Source organism: Rhinopithecus roxellana, chromosome 15 (assembly GCF_007565055.1).
Source record: "Rhinopithecus roxellana isolate Shanxi Qingling chromosome 15, ASM756505v1, whole genome shotgun sequence".
Taxonomy (NCBI): Eukaryota; Metazoa; Chordata; class Mammalia; order Primates; family Cercopithecidae; genus Rhinopithecus; species Rhinopithecus roxellana.
In genome coordinates, this window is record NC_044563.1 from 124,809,599 (window position 1) to 124,824,191 (window position 14,593).

The 14,593-nt window shown below is 41.5% G+C and overlaps 1 protein-coding gene across 2 annotated transcripts in view; it reads right to left on the reverse strand.

Annotated features, from left to right (window-relative positions):
* C15H11orf65 (chromosome 15 C11orf65 homolog) overlaps positions 1-8,532 on the reverse strand; it is a 136,750-nt gene extending 128,218 nt beyond the window's left edge. Inside the window, exons 1-2 of one of the 2 annotated variants that reach the window (XM_030917292.1) lie at positions 8,478-8,532; positions 2,282-2,371 (exon numbers count right to left, since the gene is read on the reverse strand). In XM_030917292.1, the coding sequence (XP_030773152.1) occupies positions 2,282-2,362 (81 nt within the window). In that variant the 5' untranslated portion in view covers positions 2,363-2,371; positions 8,478-8,532. The remainder of the gene's footprint in view (positions 1-2,281; positions 2,372-8,477) is intronic. The other variant, XM_030917293.1, reaches the window with a different exon arrangement.
* Between the last annotated feature and the right edge of the window lie 6,061 nt (positions 8,533-14,593).

Consider the following 14,593-nt stretch of genomic DNA (forward strand, 5'->3'; position numbering starts at 1 on the left):
TTCCAGCTCTTTTAAATTGTTAACTCCAAATTCATATCCTCTCTGTGGTTCCAATGGCAAACCAATTCCCTCATTGGAACCCCTATGAAATGTGTCTAGGCAAGTGTTTCTACAGTTTTTCCAAAGGATGCTATCATCTATTTTTAGTTTTCCAAAAATTAGATAAAATTTTTATCTGCTCATGACCCCCTCTATTATGGATTAACCTTCTATACAGTGTCATTTCAATGGGGTTCTGGAGGGACACAAGGTGAAATGTGTCCTCAATCTACACACACACCCCTATTTACACGGCTTTTCTGCCAAAGCTCCTTTAAGGGCAAGGATGTATTGTAAAACGCCTAGCACAATGTCAGGAACACAACAGTTAGTCAAAGGTGTGTGGCTGGATGAATGTGAGAGAAAATAGCTGCAAACAATAGAAAAGCTTAAGCCTAGATGATGTATATGTCAATCAAAACCAACTAAGGAAGAATAAGTTTTAAAAGAAGATTAGCTGGGTATAATGGTGCTCAGCTATAGGGCAAGTTACTTGGGAAGTTGAGGTGGTAGGATCACTTGAGCCCGGGAGTTTGAGACCATCCTGGGCAACATAGTGAGATTCCTGTATCTTTTAAAAATACATATAATTTTAGTGCTAGAAATCAACATAGTCATACCCCTAGGTTTTATGGCCTTGGTATAGGCAAAAAATGAAGCAACTTTACAAAATGTGATTAACTGATACAAAGGTGGTCTTGTAAGCCATAAAACCTTTGTATCAGTGTGTGCTAGAAATAGAGCCATATTTCTTCAGTTAAAATTACCAGGCACAGGCCGGGCGCGGTGGCTCAAGCCTGTAATCCCAGCACTTTCAGAGGCCGAGACGGGCAGATTACGAGGTCAGGAGATGGAGACCATCCTGGCTAACATGCTGAAACCCCGTCTCTACTAAAAAATACAAAAAACTAGCCAGGCGAGGTGGCAGGCGCCTGTAGTCCCAGCTACTTAGGAGGCTGAGGCAGAAGAATGGCGTGAACCCGTGAGGTGGCGCTTGCAGTGAGCTGAGATCCGGCCACTGCACTCCAGCCTGGGCAACGGAGCGAGACTCCGTCTCAAAAAAAAAAAAAAAAAAAAAAAATTACCAGGCACAGAGTCCTGCTGCTATCAGAGAGAAAAGAGTGAGGTCATTTTAGTTCTTGGCTCTCACTCAACCAGATAATTCAACTTGGAATATTCCTTACACCTATAAGACCAGCTCTACCCTTACAAAAGTACAAGAAGTGACCACGACATTAACCCGGATATAGTGTATTATTAATAAACTTTAAGCTCCTTGAGAATAAGTACTCAACAAATATTTAATGAGTGGCTATATTCCTAACATCTGCTCACAATGCCGGTTCCTCAGTCAAGAAATAAAGTGTTTAGAGGTGAAAGGCAAATAATCTTATTAATGATACTTTCATTGATAACCATTATAAAAGTGCGATCAGGAACTCAATAAACATTTGTGCAGCTAATGAAATAATTGTAACTTTTTGAAACGTTAAAAAAGTCTGCTTTTTTGTTGTTTTTGTTGCCCAGGCTGAAGTGCAATGGCATGATCTAGGCTCACCACAACCTCCACCTCCCAGGTTCAAGTGATTCTCCTGCCTCAGCCTCCCAAGTAGTTGGGATTACAGGCATGCGCCACCACGCCCAGCTAATTTTGTATTTTTAGTAGAGACAGGATCTCTCCATGTTGGTCAGGCTGGTCTCGAACTCCCAACCTCTTATGATCCACCCGCCTCAGCCTCTCAAAGTGCTGGGATTACAGGTGTGAGTCACCGCGCCCAGTCAAAAAGTCTGCTTTTTAAAGTGAAGAGTGGCACATAATTCTGCAAGTATTCTAAAAGCTACGGAATTGCACACTTTATATAAAAAGTATTGAACTGGCTGGGTACAGTGGCTCACGCCTGTAATCTCAGCACTTTGGGAGGCCAAGAAAGGTGGATCACCTGAAGTCAGGAGTTCGGGACCAGCCTGGCCAACATGGTGAAACCCCGTCTCTACTCAAAATACAAAAATTAGCCGGGCATGGTGGAGAGCCTATAATCCCAGCTACTGGGGAGGCTGAGGTGGGAGAATTGCTTGAACCTGGGAGGCAGAAGCTGCAGTGAGCCGAGATCGTGCCATTGCACTCCAGCCTAGGCAACAGAGAGTGAGATTCTGTCTGAAAAAAAAAAAAAGTATCGAACTGTACACTTTGATTTTCATGACATAAAAATTACATCTCAATAAAACTTCTAAATAAACTCACAAGGAAACTTTTCCAGGCCTGCTGAATGACTCTGGCAGCTTTATCCTGCTTTATAACTTCTAATTCCTCTTTCCAAGGCATTTGAAATTCCTAAAAGAAAATGAGCAAAAAGGGTACATTTTAAATAATTTTAATTTATTTTCATTTTTATTTATTTATTTTTTGGGGGGACATTTTTATTTATTTATTTATTTTAGATTCTTGCTCTGTCACCCAGGGCGGAGTGCAGTGCTGCGACGATAGCTCACTGCAGCCTCAAACTGGTGGGCTCAAGTGATCCTCTCACCTTAACTTCCTAAGTAGCTGGGACTGTAGGCACACACCACCACACCTGGCTTTCTTTTTTTAATTATTATGTTTTTGTAGAGATGGGGTCTTGCGATGTTGTCCAGGCTGGTGTCAAACACCTCCTGGCGTGGCATCCCAAAGTGTTGCGATTATAAGCGTTAGCCACCATGCCCAGCCTAAAATTATTCTATATGCTCCATTATAAAACTACCGCTACAACTCAATGAAAATTAGAGTTGTATAAATAAAACAATTAAGATTTTGTATCAAAATAATAAAAATAAAAATAGTCACCTTTTTATTTTTTAAGAGACAGAGTCTTTCTCTGTTGCCTCGGCTAGAATGCCATGGCAGGATCATAGGTCATTGCAGCCTTGATCTCTTAGGCTCCATCGCTCCTCCTGCCTCGCCGTCCTGAGTAGCTGGGACTACAGGCACATACTACAATACCTAGCTAATTTTTAAAATTTTTTGTAGAGACAGGTTCTTGCTATCTTTCCTAGGCTGGTCTTGAATTCTTGTACTCAAGTGATCCTCCCACCTCTGCCTCTGAAAGTGTTTGGATTACAGGCATGAGCCACTGCGCCCAGCCAAAAGTGGTCAGCAATTATTGGTGATTTAATATGTCCTAATTTGTATATTTTTTCTAATTCCAGCAATAACCCTGCATAGCAGATTTCACTAACATGCTTGCGTTAGAGATGAGGAGCCTAAGCTTTAAGGCCTAAGGTCAAATAGTGAGTAACTAAGCCAGTTACTGATTCAAGTTTATCTTCAAAGTCCATGACTTTTACATGCACTGTTGTATGACTTCAAATAAACCTTTTTTTAACGTGCATAGAGACAGAGTTGCATCCACAACATTGTACAGGTCCCTAACCTAAAATTAGACCTTATATGGTCAAATATAAAAGGAAGAAAAAGGTTATGCACTGAATACAGGGAGAAACATGGATTTTTACGTAGAGCTATTACACTTCACAGAATAATGTCACTCGTTACATTTACAGTAGCAATATAGTTCTGAGATGCTTTATTATAGTCCAAAGTGAATAAATTTTGCTTAAAAGCTTAAAATTCTGGGCTGAATACAGTGACTCATGCCTGTAATTCCATGGTTTTAGGAGGCCAAGGCAGGAGGATTGCTTGAGGTTAGGAGTTTAACACCAGCCTGGGCACTATAGCAAGACCCCTGTCTCTACAACAACAACAAAAAGCTGGGTAGGGTGGCACAAACTGTAGTCCTAGCTACTTGGGAGGCTGAAACAGGAGGATGGCTTGAGCCCAGGAGTTCAAAGCTGCAATGAGCTATGATTGCACCACTGCACTCCAGCCTGGGCCACAAAATAAGACCATGTCTCTAAAAATAATAAAAATTTAAATTCTGAATTGGTGCATGTAAAATGCAAAACATGTAAGGATTTACAAATCCCAAAGCCCTGACCTATTTAAACACATAACATACATCTACTAATATGTTTAGAAAGACAGAGGCTAAACAGAAAACTGCCAAAAAGGATATGCCATTCATAAGAAAAATGAAAGAAAAATGTATTTATATATTTCTCAATTTGTCATTTTTCCCTTTTGATGTTTAAAGTTATTCAGATGCTTAAAACTAATGGTGTTTTCTTCCTAATTTGGTAAATTGTTTTTTAAATTGACATTTTTAAGAGTCAGGAGAAGGTTCTCTATGAAAAAAACTTATGTCTTTTTTGCTTTCCCTACGGGCGGATCACGAGGTCAGGAGATCGAGACCATCCTGGCTAACACGGTGAAACCCCGTCTCTACTAAAAAAAAAAAAAATACAAAAAACTAGCCGGGCGTGGTGGCAGGCGCCTGTAGTCCCAGCTACTCGGGAGGCTGAGGCAGGAGAATGGCGTGAACCCGGGAGGCGGAGCTTGCAGTGAGCTGAGATCCGGCCACTGCACTCCAGCCCGGGCGGCAGAGTGAGACTCCGTCTCAAAAAAAAAAAAAACAATATAGGAGGCATGGGAAGAGAGGTTAAGTCTTTGGGCTCTGAGGCAAGATAGACCAGGGTTTAAATCTTAACAAATTCTACCTCATCCTTAGCTGTGTGATTTTGCAAAAGTTACTTAACTCACTCAAACTTCAAGTTACTCACCTGTAAAATATGGGGACTCATTGTACCTAACTCATAGAATGGTCAGGATTAAGTCAGATAATACAGGTAAAGCATATAGTATAGTTTCTGACCCATCACAATAAATCTTATCTATTATGATAATACAAACTTTTCCAGAATAAAAACTATTCATGTGCATTATTCCAGTTAGAAAACTGAGATAATATTTTAAGTACAATTATTCTCTTAATTGACAAATAACTGTTGGCATAAATGAAATTAAGGAAATTTCACGCCTAAAAGATTCATTAATTTTTTTTTTTTTTTTTTTTTTTTTTTTTGAGACAGTCTTGCTCTGTCACACAGGCTGGAGTGCAGAGAGACATTATCTCAGCTCACTGCAACCTCCACCTCCCGGGTTCAAGTGATTCTCATGTCTTAGCCTCCTGAGTAGCTGGAATTACAGGTGTGTGCCACCATGCCCAGCTAATGTTTGTATTTTTAGTAGAGACAGAGTTTCACCCTGTTGGCCAGGCTGGTCTCGAAATGCTGGCCTCAGGCAATCCACCCGCCTTGGCCTCCCAAAGTGCTGGGATTACAGGCATAAGCCATTGCACTCAGCAGCAACAATTTTTGTAGGATAGTTTTTAAAAGTGGAATTGCTATGACAAAAGGTAGGCACATATATATTTCTGTTTTTTGTCTGTTTGTTTTCTGAGACGGAGTCTCGCTCTGTTGCCAGGCTGGAATGCAGTGGTGTGATTTTGGCTCCCTGCAACCTCCGCCTCCCGGGTTCACGCGATTCTCCCGCCTTAGCCTCTGGAGTACCTGGCACTACAGGTGTGTGTCACCGTGCCCAGTTAATTTTTGTATTTTAAGTAGAGATGGGGTTTCACCATGTTGGCCAGAATGGTCTCCATCTCTCGACCTCATGATCCACCCACCTCGGCCTCCCAAAGTGCTGGGATTACAGGCGTGAGCCACTGCGCCTGGCACACATATACATTTGAATTGACTGTCTCTGGAAGAGGATATGAGAAATTACTAAGAATGACTGTCTCTAGGAAGGGACCTGTGGACTGAGGAGCCTGGGTTCGGAAAGGGAAGAGATGTTTTTGTTCCAGTATACCCTTATACACTGTTGTTTTTTTTCCACAATGTGCATTTAGTTCAGAGATACACAATATAACTTCATAAAAAATAAAATAGTATGCATATTAAAACCTAACACTGCCAAACTGTCCTCAAAAATGGTGTCCAATTTATACCCATAAACATTCCATGGGAATGCCTGACTCTAAATTTTAGAAAAGTAAAAAACTAAACGTAAATTAGATATTAGGACTATAACGGGTCTTTTAATATTCTTTCCAAGAACTAAACTGTATGATTTTTACCTGTCATCAATGTAGTGTGTATGTTATTTAACATGATAGCATTAGCATTAATCCATCACAATTTTGTCATTTTCCCAAATACATTCTCAATTTTGTAGGTGAAAATTTAACACTGGATCTTAAAAATTCTGACCCACTTTATTGAACACTTTGATCTAAATAATTTCACACAGGCTTTCTGCATACACCTGCTTCCTACTTCTCTAGTGACATAGGCTAAAGGGTGTTTAGAGGCTGCCAAAAAACTATGTCATATATGCCACCATTATATGTTTATGAATACACAAAATATTGAGGAAATATATTCCAGCATTCAAAATTATGATTCAGAAATAAACAATGAAGTTCCACAATTTCCAGAAAGAACATATTCAATTGTGTCAAATATTGTTGCAAGGACAAGTAAACACAGAGGAAAGAAAGGGAGATTTGGCCAGATAAAGTCACTAGTGACAGTACAGGCACTGTTTCAGTGGAGTATGTTTCAGTGGAGTAAACAGGGAAGGAAGTTTGGAGTAGGTTGAGGAAGTGGGAAAGTTGAGACAGTAAGTACAGTAGTAATTCTTTGGGGTGCTGTAAGGGAGCAGAAAAATGGGGTGTAGCTAGAGAGTGAGAATGGATTAAAGGTTTTTTAAAATAAAAAGGCTGGGCGCGGTCACTCATGCCTGTAATCCCAGCACTTCGGGAGGCCGAGGCGGGCTGATCATCTGAGGTCGGGAGTTTGAGACCAGCCTGACCAACATGGAGAAACCCGGCTCTACTAAAAATACAAAATTAGCTGGGCATAGTGGCGCATGCCTGTAATCCCAGCTACTCAGGAAGGCTCAGGCAGGAGAATCGCTTGAACCAGGGAGGCGGAGGTTTCAGTGAGTCGAGATCATGCCATTCTTCCAGCCTGGGCAACAAGAGTGAAACTCGCTCTAAAAAAAAAAACCAAAAAACAAAACAAACAAACAAACAAAAAAAAAACCATCAGAGATTCTAAAGCATGTTAAAATGTACCATCCAGTAGTTAGGGAGAAATTAAAGTGACGGAGAACTTCAAAGGGCAAAGAAAGGGATAAGTTAAAGGGTAAAACCTTTCAGTAGGTGTAAGAGGACACCATCTGGAGCAGAAAGGAGGGTGGGACCATTGCTGGCTTTAGATAAGAAATAAGATCGACTTTATACGGCTATTATGATGCTCCAAATAAATTAACCATTGTGAAAACCCTTCATAAGTTTCAAGATACTAAAATGTACTACCAGGCTGGGTCTGGTGGCTCATGCCTGTAATCCTAACACTTTGGGAGGCCGAGGTGGGCGGATCACCTGAAGTACGGGGTTCGAGACCAGCCTGGCCAATATGGTGAAACCCTGTCTCTACTAAAAATACAAAAATTAGCTGGGTGTGGTGGTGCACGCCTGTAGTCACAGCTACTTGGGAGGCTGAGGCAGGAGAATAGCTTGAACCCGGGAGGCAGAGGTTGCAGTGAACTGAGATCGTGCCACGGCACTCAGCCTGGGCAACAGAGCGGCATGCCTTCTGAAAAAAAACAACAAAAAAAAAACTAATAAATAAAATGTACTATCAAACAACTGCTCAGGCAATGAAGTATTTTACTACACCCATGTACCACTTGTAGATTCAGAGACAAAGATCTTCCAAGCTTATTATATCCCTAATCAATACAAATTTTTATCATAATAGATGTCTTATTTATTTTTACACTTCACGGATAAAAGCCCACAAGATGTGTTTGGATTCTTAGCTTCACTTTTAAAGCAGCAAACAATCTTCACTTTGCTTGGATTCGAACCTGTATACTTCCTATTTTGTTTCCTCTACTAAATTTATTGAATACACAAATGATTCTCGTGGCCTTTATAAGTTTCGTAATTTCGCTTTTCCTCTTTACATGTGGTCCTTGATACCGGGGACAGGAGAAGAAAAACAACTAAACTATTCTTTAAAAACGCGTTTCCCTTTTCCATCTCTAAAAAAAATGAAATGACGTAAAACCAATGGGAGGGGGGAACGGAAAGAAATGAGGAAAAATCTAAGGAAGATTAATGTGTACTTCCCGGTCAGCGGGAAGGTGGACGGAGCAGTATCTTTGCGGAGGATTGGGGTGTGGGGGGTCTGTGAACGCGCAGTATGAGTGGTAAGGGCTGGTTGACCAGCCCCACGCAGCTTCACCGAGGGCGAGGAAAGGAAGCTCTGAGGAAGGGGTTACTCCCAGGCAGGACTGTAAACTAGCTGAAGGCCTCGCTGGGGGTCTTTAGAGGCATGAAACATCCTTAAGGGGGGCGGATGGGGAACGGATATCAAGGGTGTGGGTTCTTTAGGGCCTTGAAACAAGGAAGGCTCAAAACAAAAGCCACAAAGGCTAGCGGAATAGTAGTACGGGCTGAGAAGGAAGGGACACTTTTCCCTTGACCTACCAATCGCTGCTGGCCCTGGCGCCGCTGGACTCCTAGGTAACGTCGCAGACGGAAATGACGTAACTCAATCCGTTCTATCCCGCCCCATTGCCCTCCTAGCCCCGCCTTATAGGCCCCGCCACTCCTCCCGCGCCTTTCCTCTGCTCGCGCTCTGACCAAGTCCGGGGCATCTAGACCAAAAGCCTATGAAGACTGCTGGTTCTGTTAGAAGGCTGCTTTCGATTGTCAATGGCTTTGAGGCAAAGGATTTTGCAAGGGAAAGCAAAGTGATTGTCTACGAAGTTGGGCTTGGTATATAATGAAGCCCAGTCATTTCAACCAAGAACCTTAAAGATGTTGAGAAACATAATGAAGTATTTTCTATTTAATTAATTTTTGTAAAAATTTTTTTTGAGATAGGGTCTCAATCTGTGGCCGAGGCTGGAGTGCAGTGGCGCGATCTCGGCTCACTGCACCCTGGAACTCCTTGGGCTCAGGTGATTCTCCCACGTCAGCCTCCCGAGTAGCTGGGACCACAGGAGTGCACCACCACGCCAGGCTCATTTTTCTATTTTTATTAATAGTGGCGACAGGATTTCTCCATGTTGCCCAAGCTGGTCTTGAACTCCTGGGCTCAAGCGATCCCCCCCCCCCCCCCAAACCCACCTCCCGCCTTGGCCTCCCAAAGTACTGGGATTGCAGGTGTGAACCACCGCGCCCGGCTTATTTAATTAGCCTATTTAAGGTCTTGCTCAAGGTCAAAGAATACGTGACTTGCAGTCCAATGTTATTTCTAAATGTAAGCTCTTCAGCTGGTGAAGCTAAATTGGTTTTAAGTGAAAACAGACGACCTCTTCAATGAGTTTTCAAATGACCTTAAATAATGCAAGCACTGCTTATCTAAAGCAAGTCTGACTTGCTTGAATTCTGATTCTGACACTCCGGCAGTCCTTTAGTTGGTCACAGATTATTGCAATGTGAAAAAAATCTTGTTCAGAACTGCCCAGTTTTGCTACGTTCCTCCTATGTTCAGGCATGGAATATAATTACTTTGTAAGGAAGATAAACTTTTTTTTTTTTTTTTTTTGTTTTTTTTTTTTTTTTGAGACGGAGTCTCGCTCTGTCGCCCAGGCTGGAGTGCAGTGGCCGGATCTCAGCTCACTGCAAGCTCCGCCTCCCGGGTTCATGCCATTCTCCTGCCTCAGCCTCCCGAGTAGCTGGGACTACAGGCGCCCGCCACCTCGCCCGGCTAGTTTTTTGTATTTTTTTTTTTTTGAGACGGAGTCTCGCTGTCTCCCAGGCTGGAGTGCAGTGGCGCCAACTCGGCTCACTGCAAGCTCCGCCTCCTGGGTTTACGCCATTCTTCTGCCTCAGCCTCCCGAGTAGCTGTGACTACAGGCGCCCGCCGGCACGCCCGGCTAATTTTTTGTATTTTTAGTAGAGACGGGGTTTCACCGTGTTAGCCAGGATGGTCTCGATCTCCTGACCTCGTGATCCGCCCGCCTCGGTCTCCCAAAGTGCTGGGATTACAGGCATGAGCCACTGCACCTGGCCAAGGAAGATAAACTTTTAAGGGGAGAAAAGAAACACCTGAAGAGAAATTTCCCTGTATTATGAAAACATTTGTACAGAAAAAATTATTGGTAGGTTAATTCAGTGACTCACTGAGCTTCCAGAGTTCTTTAAAATAATCACAATCATAAGCAAGGGGTGAGCTTCAGTTCCCCTTCATGTAGTTACCTTGATGCATTAATACACAGTAGTTATGAACAATAAACTAAAAATATAGTCATGGAAACATTATGTATATCTTAATTTTCAATCTAATAGAAACTGGGTTAAAAATTTTAAATTCAGGCCAGGTGCGGTGGCTCACACCTGTAATCCCAGCACTTTGGGAGGCTGAGGTGGGCGAATCACTTGAGGTCCAGAGTTTGAGACCAGCCTGGACAACATGGTGAAACCCCCTCTCTACTAAAAATACAAAAATTAGGCAGGCATGCTGGCGCGCCCCCTGTAGTCCCAGGTACTCAGGAAGCTGAGGCAAGAAAATCGATAGAACCCCGGAGGCGGAGGTTGCGGTGAGCGGAGATGCCGCCATTGCACTTCAGCCTGGGCAAGAGCAAGATTCCCTCTTAAAAAAAAAAAATTAAATTCAAAATTACACAACAATGTGAATATACTTAAGGCCACTGAGTTGTACAATTAAAAGTAGTTAGAATGATAAATTTATATTTTACCACAATTTTTAAATTTTCAATTAAAAAACTACAAAACTAAGCCAGTAAATAATTTAGAACAAAAATTCCTAAATGTACAGGATGAAATATAAAAATAAATTTAAGGTCTACTGCTGTTTATATATTATTTTTATTAGGTGGGTGCAAAAGTAATTGCGATTTTTGCCATTAAACATACGTAAACATAATGGCGAAAACCGCGATTACTTTGGCATCAACCTAATAAACCCTACATATTTTTAATGTAGTGCTTATCTGAATTATTTTAAAAAGTGTTTACAATAGTTACTATCGAATACTTACGTTACCTCTAACCTGATCCAGAAGAATTCAGCAATTTCTGCATAATAGGCTCGAACATTTTCTTATTGCTCTAATACATGTAAAAATTGTTCAGTTCTTTAAAAGTATCTTTCTTTAGCCACAAGGGATCATTAAGACTAGAAACTCTCAAATGTTAGGTTTATTCATTTATATGTACCTGCTTAAATCTAGGAACAGTTTACTAAGAAGCAGAACTCAGAAGAACTTCTGGGTCGTTTCACAGAAATCGTTCCTTCCTTCCTTCTCTCTTCCGCGCTCCACTCATTCTCTTCCTCTTTTCTCTCTTCTTTGTCTTACTATTATACAATATATCATATTTATGAAATTAATATTCTTGCTTTCCACTTACAAGGCAAAGATTTTTCTTTATAAACCATGCGAAGACAAGAGATAAAGAAACAAAAATGAATTCGTATGAGGAAAGGGGAAATATTTGTAGTGCCGAGGGAGAAGAGTCACAATTATATGCCATTTCTTTCCTGTCTGCTTTGGCACTGGAACAAACTCCAACAATAGGGGACTCCAAGGCTGTCCCCTGGGTGTGAGCATGGAATCTTTTATAATTGTGGAAAATATGTCATGTAGTAGAAAACCACAATGTCACACATGAGGAGTGGGTGTGGGTCAAAGGCACAGGTCCTGCAGTGGTCCTAAAGGAGGCCAGAGGGACCTCCAACCAGGCATCAATCCTTTTATTGAGGCTTAGCAGTTTGAAGCGGCTAGGGGAAGGGAGTTGGCACCTTTAGCTAATTATTGGCTGAGAAATCTGTCCTCTTCACTACAATGACTCTTGTTATGCCAGGGGACTGTTTATCTTCTGCGTACCCTTGTTGTATTTTTTTCTTTCTTTCTTTCTTTTATTTTTTTGAGATGGCGTCTGGTTCTGTTGCCCAGGCTGAAGTACGGTGGCGGGATCTCGGCTCACTGCAAGCTCCGCCTCCCGGGTTTATGCCCTTCGCCTGCCCCAGCCTCCCGAGTAGCAGGGACTACCGGTGTCCTCCATGATGCCTGGCTAATTTTTTGTATTTTTAGCAGAGACGAGGTTTCACTGTGTTAGTCAGTATGGTCTCATCTCCCGACCCCGTGATCCGCCCACCTCGGCCTTCCCAAGTGCTGGGATTACAGGCGTGAGCCACCACGCCCTGCCCCTTGTTGTATTTTCGCCATCAACAAAAATAATGGTGCCAAACTTAAATGTTTTTTCTTTTCTTTTCTTTCTTTTTTTTTTTTTTTTTTTTTTTTTGAGGCTGTAACCATCCAATGAGTTCTCCTTGCCTGCTGCCTAGACAGAGCCAATTTATCAAGACAGGGGAATTGCAATAGAGAGTTTAATTCTTGCAGAGTTGGCTGTGTGGGAGACCAGAGTTTTATTACTCGAATCAGTCTCCCTGAAATGTCGGGGAGTGTGGTTTTTAAGGATAATTTGGTGGGTAGGGGATCAGAAAGTGGGGGAGGTGCTGATTAGTTGGGTCAGAGATGAAATCAAAGGGAGTTGAAGCTGTCCTCTTATGCTGTCAGTTCCTGGGTTGGGGCCACAACACCAGATGAGCCAGTTTATTGATCTGAGTGATGCTAGTGGAATCATTGAGTACAGGGTCTGCGAAATATCTCAAGCACTGATTTTAGGTTTTACAATAGTGATGTTATCCCCAGGAGCAATTTGAGGAGGTTCAAAATCCGGCAGCCTTCAGATGCATGACTGCTAAATCATAATTTCTATGTTGTAGCTAATTTGTTAGTCCTGCAAAGGCAGTCTAATCCCCAGGCATGAAGGGGGATTCTTTTGGGAAAGGGCTGTTATCATCTTTGTTTCAAAGTTAAACTATAAACTAAGGTCCTCCCAAGGTTAGTTTGGCCTATGCCCAGGAATAAACAAGGACAGCTTGGAGGTTAGAAGAAAGATGGAGTTGGTTAGGTCAGATCTCTTTCACTGTAATGATTCTCTCATTTATAATTTTTGCAGAGGTGGTTTCAAGACAGGATCTTGCTCTGTTGCCCAGGCTGGAGTGCAGCGGCATGATCATAGCTCACTGTAATCTTGAAATCCTGGGCTCAAGCAGTCATCCCACCCCAGCCTCCCAAGTAGCTGGGACTACAGGTGTTCACCACCATGTCCAGCTAATTTTTAAATTTTTTCTTTTGTAGAGTTGAAGGTCTCACTGTGTTGCCAGGGCTAGTCTTAAACTCCCGGGCTCAAGTGATCCTCCTGCCTCAGCCTCCCAAAGTGCTGAGGTGTGAGCCACTGTGACTGGCCTTTTCTTCTAATGTTACTATAGATTTCTGCCCTCTAGGGACTGAGCGGTGATTTTGGTTCATTTATTCATGAAGACATAATAGAATCAAAATTAGACCAATGCAGTTATAGAAATACCAGGGCTATAAGTGGTTACAACCTCTTTCTTAAAAAACAAAAGGTATCCTTTTCAAATTTTTATTTAGAAAATTTATTTTATTTAAAAAGTATACATATATGTCTCAAGATAAAAAGTTCTAAACATAGATTTAAAAAGAGCATAATGAAAAAAATATAAATATTTTCTGTTCCTATTTATATCTTTTGTGCATTTATTGTCTTTTCTAAGGTTGGCATTTTTATTTTGCAATTTGATCCATAATTAAAGTAAAAAAAATTTAAATATTATAGAAAGGTATAAAGCAAAAAGTAAAAATTCCCTTCACTCCATCTTCTCCTCAGATATTGGTGAGTCTCCTCTCAAACTTTCAACCACATAGATACATTTTTGTTTACAAACCAGAAAGCCATTAACACTAACTCTTTAAAGGCTGCAGTTGAGTTGGTGAGATGAAGAATTATGTAGATTAAGGCTGCTGTCTCCCTGTAGAATTTTTTGAGGGATTCCACCTTTTTTTAAAGCACATCCTTCCTGTTCCACTCACTGAAGCTGCCTCGTTTGTCTCATCTTGCTATTAACTGTTAGGCCTGTTTGGCAGAGGCAATATACATTTTTAAAAATTTAAGATGTTTAAAATGCCATTAGCCATTAGCACCTGGAATTCGAGGCAGAAAGGCATGAGGCAGGCAACCTTTCTTGCCATAATCCCAGTTTTGACAAGCCTCAAAAACACTGTGTACAATATTTAAGACACAAATTCATTAGGTATGGTCTCAGGACAGCTTGCTCTTATTTAATACTTGTGCGATTGTGGTTTTGCACAATGGATGGGTACTAGAGTTTGCCTTGGATACTTGGTGTTGATTAAATTGTTCTGAAATTTGGTTATGCTTAGTCAAAAAATTCTGTTTATTGTTCTTCAGCAAGAATAGATGTAACCACTTTAAAAATAGTTACATTGTTTTCCAGATTAAGTAAATATCTCAATTAGGAGAGTACATATTTTTAGTTTTAGTTTTAGTTTTAGTTTTTTTTTTTTTTTTTTTTTTTTTTTTTTTTTTTTTTTTTTTTTTTTTTTTGAGACGGAGTCTCGCTCTGTCGCCCGGGCTGGAGTGCAGTGGCCGGACCTCAGCTCACTGCAAGCTCCGCCTCCCGGGTTTACGCCATTCTCCTGCCTCAGCCTCCCGAGTAGCTGGGACTACAGGCGCCAGCCACCTCG